At 47.3% G+C, this 7419-nt stretch overlaps 1 protein-coding gene across 1 annotated transcript; it reads left to right on the top strand.

The window, feature by feature from the left end:
• Window positions 1-2975: 2975 nt before the first annotated feature.
• On the top strand, window positions 2976-5629 carry Btg1 (BTG anti-proliferation factor 1). Its single transcript, XM_005358134.2, has 2 exons — window positions 2976-3486; window positions 4273-5629. The coding sequence occupies exons 1-2, from the start codon at window positions 3339-3341 to the stop codon at window positions 4641-4643; spliced, it is 519 nt and encodes a 172-aa protein (XP_005358191.1). The 5' UTR covers window positions 2976-3338; the 3' UTR covers window positions 4644-5629.
• The last annotated feature ends 1790 nt before the right edge of the window (window positions 5630-7419 follow it).

Below are 7419 nucleotides of genomic sequence, written 5' to 3'. Positions count from 1 at the left end.
TAGGCATGCCATGCAGGGAAGGGTGAGGTTGGTTATTTATTTAGTGGGTTATGCAGGGGGGGAGGGAGAAGGGGAGGAGAGAGAGAGAGAGAGAGAGAGAGAGAGAGATCGAGAGAGAGAGAGGCCGCCTCTTTGAGAGGGAGATGGAAAAGGAAGAGACTCAGGCTACAAGCAGGAAGATTTGCCTGCCTCAATGGATTGGGGGAGGGAGTGGGTGTGGCTTATCTCAAAGAGACAGATCATTACAATCAGTATTTTATTTATTTTTTTGTTTTTATATTTTGTTTTTCGAGACAGGGTTTCTCTGTATCTCTGTGTAAATATTACCAGATCCTAGAAAAATACCAAATCCACTGGGTCGTGGCAGCAAACACATTTAATCCCAGCCCTCAGGAGGCAGAGGCAGGCGGATCTCTGTGAGTTCGAGGTCAGCCTGGTCGACAAAGCAAGTTCCGGGACAGGCTCCAAAGCTACAGAGAAACCCTGGCTCGAAAAACAAAAAGAAACAACCAAAAACCATTTGAAAACTCTCAGTCCTTTGGATTCTGGCTAGTTTTCTCTAGTTATCCCTATAGGGAAAGTGTTTCCTGGGTTATGAAGCACCCCTGCTAACCTGATGTTTGTGCTGTCTGCCAACTAAACACAACAAAATAAAACAAAAACCCAGGTTGATTTCTTGCATTCATTTTGGCAAGAATTCTGTGATTTTAATGCCTTGGCTGTTTTTCAGGGTCTCACGCATACTGGGACTGGGGAAACACACTATTTAGTTGAGGATGACCTTGAATTTCTGACCTCCAGGTCTTGACTACCTCAGTTTTGGGATTTCAGACACTTGCCACTGCTCCTGGTTCACCCAGTGCTGGGAATCTGACCCAGGCATTCTACCAAACTGAGGCTTATCCCTAAGTCTCCTGCCTCAGAATGGAACTACAGGCAAACCTTCCTTGGCTTCCTGAACTGACTTCTTTGTTTGGGGACAAGGACTCAACTCTGCAGCTTTGGCTGGCCTGGTGCTTAACTGTGTAGACCAGTCTGGCTTTGAACTCAGTGATCTGCCTGCCTCTGCTTCCAAAAAGCTGGGAGATTCAAGGTGTGTACTACTATGCCTGGTCCTTGAACTGATTTTCAGGTATTCAGGTGAGGTCCTGCTGGTGTTGGGGAAAGCAGAAAAGGATGTGGAGAACCGGGGATTGGGAGATGTCTCAGTTCAAATCTTAGTATTTTGTTGGCTTCGTTATTTTTGTTTTGTTGAGGAATCTGTTCATACTCTGAATCACTAGGAGACAAACTGGAGCTCAGGTACCACAAAGGCCGGCAGTTTCATTCTCTTCATCCCCAACCCGAATTGGAATGGCTGTTACCAAAGGGAAAGGACCGATCAGGCAGGGAGAGCATTTGTAAGGAGAGAGGCAGACCTCAGAATGTGAGTTCAAAGACTGCCCTTGGTTCTTCTGGAATGGTTAGACAGGCCTCCCTGCTCCAGCGAAAACCCTGCTATTCCACTTGTTCTAGGACTACCCTATCTGACAGATCAAGAAAAATAAGGTCATTATTTTCAATTCACTTTATTTTCTAAGAAAATCAATTCTTTTCACAAGCTGGTGCTTCTTAACAATATGATCTTTAGAGGGCTGACTCCCTATGTACAACTACTTAAGTATTGTGTGCTAGTAGAAAATAATGTGCAAGTTACTTTTTCAAATCAAATCAAGCTTTAATTTAAGCAAACAACCTGCTAAGTAATCCATCATTCCATTGCTTTTCCTCTACACCAGCTAGCTTCATTTTTAAATTTTTTTTTTTTTGTAAAGTGGTATGTATTCCAATTGATGACCAATTAAACTCCAGACATTTATTTCATCTGGTAGAGTTCTCCTTCTGACTTCCTGGACTTCATCTTTTTTTTTTCTTTCTTTCTTTCCCCTCTCCTACTCTGAGTTAACCCTGTTTCAGGCCTAATAGTTTTAGCAGAATCATGCCTTCCTTCATTCCAGACTGTTTCCAAATGTCTTTGCAAGTAAATCTGGGTGTCTACGCTCAACACTCTCAACAAGCTTCAAGTTTTATCTTCTGTTTGTATAAACTGCAGCACAACTCTTTAAGTCCTGATATGATTTGAACTAGCAAATTCTAAAAAAAAAACAAAAAACAAAAAAAACCAAAAAAGCCACTTTAGTTGTGTGTACACCATGCATAATGCAGATCTTTTGTTTTTTAATTTTTCAAAGCCTTCCTTTTGTTTTTTTTCTTATGAGACTACGTTGTATCTCTCCTGAAATAGCGGCCACTACGGTCATACTAACCTGCTTTACAAGGAAACGTTTACAGACACGTCCCCACCGTTCCACAGACGGGGATGCAATGGGTTGCCGGGAGTATGTCAGCTTTCCTGGGGTTCACCGACCAGATAGCTCTTGGGAGCCGGGCCCTCGATCCCTGCACGCACCAGAGCCCCACACTCTTCCACCGCACGCTCCTCCCACCAAAGCTGCCAACCGCACAGATGGGAGCCAGAACCAGATGTAAACATGGAGTAAGCAGGGCACAGGGCTGGTGCTGCGGGGACCGAAGCCCGTTCGGGGACTCTGATCCCACAGCTATGGGAAAGCAAATCCACGAACCCGGACGGACAGCGAACTCCAAGGGGCGGAGCCTAGGGCCGGAGGGTCCGGGCTGGCCAGTGCCGGGGGCGGAGCCAGCGAGGGGGCGGAGCTTTCACACGCGCCTCCCTGGCGTCTTCCTCCGCCCCCCAAGGCTCCGGCGTCTCAGGCTGCCACTCGGGGGTTTATTTGTTTACAAGCAGATTACGTCAGCTCCTCCCTCTCTTCCCGGCCTCTGGGCCCGCCCCCCCGGCGCCCTTCTTCCCGCCCCCTTCGGCTCCGAACCTGCCTACGTCACAATGGTGCGATCTCCGGATAGGCTGACGACCGCCGTCACGCTCAGGGTACGCCACTTCCTTTCCTCAGCGCTATAAAATGAGCTGCACGGCGGCGGCAGCTCTTCGCCCCTCGGAGCTGGAAATGCAACTCTTGGGATCTTCGGAGGCTACCGAGCTGGAGGCGGAGGCGGCTGGGGAGGTCCGAGCGATGTGACCAGGCCGCCATCGCTCGTCTCGCTCTCCGTCTCTCTCCTGCCGCCGCCTGACTTGAAAATAACTTTTTTACTCTAAAAGAAAGAAAAAAAAAATCCCCTAGAACCAGTAGCCGTCCGCGCCTCGCGCCCTCGTTTCCCCCCTCGGCCGTCGGGTCTGGGCGGGAGCCCGGGGTGGCCGCTCCGCCGTCGGGGCCGCGCCGCCGAGCCCCGGCCGCCCCGGGCCACCCCCGTCCGCCGCCCCCATGCATCCCTTCTACACCCGGGCCGCCACCATGATAGGCGAGATCGCCGCCGCGGTGTCCTTCATCTCCAAGTTCCTCCGCACCAAGGGGCTCACGAGCGAGCGACAGCTGCAGACCTTCAGCCAGAGCCTGCAGGAGCTGCTGGCAGGTGAGCGGGGCGCGGGGCCCGTCGCGGGCCGCCACTAACGGGCGCGTCCCGGTCGTGGCTGGGGTTGGGGGGGGGCTGGGCTGCGGGGCGCCGCGACACGCACAACAAAGGATCCGGAGCGGGGAGACGCGGAACTGCGCCCCGACGGCTACCGGCCGGTTGCTGGGGACAAAAGAGCTGGGGTCCGGCGTCCCGTCGGTCCTCCCCTCCAGGTCTCCGCGACCGTTGCTGGGGTCGCCATCTGGACCCCTTTGGTGGCTTGTCGCCTCCTTGTCCCGGAGCCGGCCTCGGGCCGACGTGCCAGGTCTCCTCACCTCCTGTGCTTCTTGCCTATTAATCATCGGATTTGTCATCGGTACAGTTACACCCCAGCCCAGATCTTGGTTTAGTGTTTCTTGTTTTTATTCTCTTCGTGGTTAACAGTTAACTGTGGCTCCCCCCCCCCCCCAAAAAAAAGCCATAAAGTCTATTGTGTGCTACCCCAGTGGGGTGGAGAAAGTAAACAGGTCTTCTGTGCCAGCCAGCTAGCCGGCCAGCCCGGGCTGCTCGCGGGATTCCTGTTTTGGCGGCTCAACTAGTCAGGACCGGGACAGTGTTTGCCACACTGTTAATTTGGAAACCCTGTCTGCTCTTTCTCCATTCTGTCTCTAGATAGCAAACGCAATCCTGGACATTTGTAAAAAGTTGGTGGTTTTCGCTTTTGCTCCTCCAAGACTAGCGGGAGGAGGAAAGTACCGTACATAACTACCGATCTAAGCATTGTTTCTCTGTCGTTTCCTTCCACAGAACACTACAAACATCACTGGTTCCCAGAAAAGCCGTGCAAGGGATCAGGTTACCGTTGTATTCGCATCAACCACAAGATGGATCCTCTGATTGGACAGGCAGCCCAGCGGATTGGACTGAGCAGTCAAGAGTTGTTCAGGCTTCTCCCAAGTGAACTCACACTCTGGGTTGACCCCTACGAAGTGTCCTACCGGATTGGAGAGGATGGCTCCATCTGTGTGCTGTATGAAGCCTCACCAGCAGGAGGTAGCACTCCAAACAACAGCTCCAATGTGCAAATGGTAGACAGCAGAATCAGCTGTAAGGAGGAACTTCTCTTGGGCAGAACAAGCCCTTCCAAAAACTACAATATGATGACTGTATCAGGTTAAGATATAGTCTATGGATGGATCATCTTATAATGGATGGATAAATTTGATTTTTTGCTTTGGGTGGGCTCCTCTTGGGGATGGATTATGGAATTTAAACCATGTCACAGCTGTGAAGATCTGGCACAAGATAGAGTGGTAATAATTTTTTTGTTTTTTTGTTTTTTTAAGGGACAGTGCCGTAGTTTGGACAGTACCTTTCAGTGATTTCAGTAGCCTGTGAGTCTAAGGAAGGATCACTTTATTTGCTAGGGAGTGAAGTCACAGGGTGGTGTTTCAGTCTCTCCCAGACCTTTATACCCAGTTTATCACATCAGTCCCTCTAAGGAAAATCTGTATTTCGAAGAACCTTCCCCTCCAGTCAATCTCGCAGGGGAATTTTGCACTATTACACTTGAAAGTTATCAGTAACTTTTTTGGCAGCTCAATTGGAAAGCTCAGTGCTTTGAGCATGATAGTACTGGAAATTTTACACGGAGACTTTTACCTAGCACTTAACATGTATAAATAAATGTACATAAGGACAAACTAGTGCGCATGGCCCCGGGGAAAATGGTCAGACCTTGTATTGTGTTTTTGGCTTTGACAGTAGCAAGTGACCAGAATCTGCCGTGGCAACAGGCTTTTTAAAAGACCCTTAAAAAAAAAAAAAGACACTGTCTCAACTGTGGTTGTTAGCACCAGCCAGCCCTCTGTGCATTTGCTAGCTTGTAGTTTTCTAAGACTGAGTAAACTTCTTATTTTTAGAAAGTGGAGGTCTGGTTTGTAACTTTTCCTTGTACTTAATTGGGTAAAAGTCTTTTTTTTCCACAAACCACCATCTATTTTGTGAACTTTGTTAGTCATCTTTTATTTGGTAAATTATGAACTGGTGTAAATTTGTACAGTTCATGTATATTCATTGTGGCAAAGTTGTACAGATTTCTATATTTTGGATGAGAAATTTTTCTTCTCTCTATAATAAATTGTTTCTTATCTTGGCATTTTAATCAATCTCTTGTCATGATTACAGAGGTTCAGCTAAAAAGTATTTTTCTCAGAGGTCCTAGGCTTGTAAGCTGTGTGACCGTCACTTGCACACCGGTCACACAGAAAAACACACGGGGTGAGGAGCGAGGGTGACGATGTGTTCAATTAGGTGTCAGAAGAAACAGGAATAAGGCTTTTATTTATTTTTTTTTTTAAACTCAAGTTAAAAACATGGACACATTCACAAGCTAATGATCTCATGAAATGAGGAGAGTCAAAGGTACCCTCTTGCAAAGCTGCTGCTGCCCAAAGGACCTTGAATGAGTCACTGCTTCCCGGTGAACTGAAGATGGCCATGTTCCTCTCTGGCCACTTTTGACAAACAATTATTTTATCCCCTGGATCCGTTCCATTAGAAAGTCCTGGGGCAGGTGACCTGTAGTCTAAAAGAACATACTAATCACAGCACAGATCTGTTGCTTTATGCTTGTCATCACCTGCGAGATTTCCATAAAACCCCCTAAGCTGGAATTCGACAACAGGTATGTAGATGAACTGCTCTCAAAACTTGAAGCCCCGACTTCGGGGTCCTGATTTTCATAGCAAGGGAAACCGATGGCCACCGTGCAGGTTGGTAATGCATACGTCACGGATAAAGATTGGCTGCTAACTCGGGGGTTGTGGAGGCTTTTTTTTTTAAAGGTATTTTGGTGGAAATCGAAAGCAGAAATTGGAGTTCTGCTTTACAGTTAAATTAGCTGGGTTGGGGGAGGGGCAGTGATACCTCTAAACATGTTAACATGGGAAATAAATTAATGCCATTTAAGTTAAGTCATCGGTTATGCTCCTAAATCAGTAGTTCCAAACAAATTTGAAGGGTTTTTTTTTTTTTTGTCTCTTTTTAAATTTAAGATGAAATCTTTCTGATATTTTTATCAGTGGTCTAGAAATACACCACTAAACATGCCAAGTATAAGAATAAAATAATGGTAAGGATTCGTGTAAGAATCCAAATGATATTCATACACGTTATTAGCAGGCCATTTGGGGGGAATTTGAATTTTGTTTTCTGAGATGATCTTGTGTGGAGCCCAGGCTGGCCTCCATGCTAGGTCTTCCTGGCTCAGCCTACAGAATGCAAGCATCAGAGATGTATGTAACCCCTCCCCCCATTCTAGGGGTTCAGATTCTTTGTGTTTCTACTAAATAATGGATCTCATTATGACATTTTCTTCATACATATGTTTCATCTAGTGCTCTTCCAAAAGGCCCCTTGTTACATCAAACTTGAATTTGAGCACTCTACTTTCTACCTTGTGGTTTAAAGCCGGTCTCACCCGACTTTTGGCCAGTAGGTACAGACAGCATTCGGTTACTCAGAGCTGTCTTGATTGGTAAGACTTTGAACTTGGACTCTTCAAACCTGAGGCCCAAAGGATGACCCTCCCAGATAAACCTTGGAGGTTTTTCCTTGAGGACCTAAAATGTCATAAATGGAGAAGTGTTTTTGATGTTGCTATCAGACTTGCTGTTTGAACAGATTAGAAGAGAGTCTAACAAAACTGCCTTTTCGAATTCAGGTGTTGTCTGGCCCTGGAGGGAGGGAGGCATGCAAATCTCAGACCCAGCATCCTACTGCTTCCTGGGGCTCTAACCTTCTATTCCCCAGACAGTTGAGCCCAGCCTGTGTCTGCAGCACGGTTGCTGGCTGCTTGGTAGTTCCTGCTCACTGCTTCTGGCCAATGTTTGCCTTTAGCTATTTTGACAAAAGAACAAGAACAACTACAACCCAAAAAACCAAACCAAAACA

This window comes from Microtus ochrogaster, chromosome 24 (genome assembly GCF_000317375.1).
Source record: "Microtus ochrogaster isolate Prairie Vole_2 chromosome 24, MicOch1.0, whole genome shotgun sequence".
In the NCBI taxonomy this organism is placed as follows: domain Eukaryota; kingdom Metazoa; phylum Chordata; class Mammalia; order Rodentia; family Cricetidae; genus Microtus; species Microtus ochrogaster.
The sequence above is the reverse complement of the archived record's forward strand: the minus strand, read 5'-3'. Positions and strand labels throughout refer to the sequence as shown.

Bases quoted from the DNA above. Each gene is read 5' to 3' on its own strand.
- Btg1 (XM_005358134.2), top strand. From the start codon at position 3,339: ATGCATCCCTTCTACACCCGGGCCGCCACCATGATAGGCGAGATCGCC. The intron at 3,487-4,272 runs GTGAGCGGGGCG...TTCCTTCCACAG, and splicing joins CCTGCAGGAGCTGCTGGCAG to AACACTACAAACATCACTGG.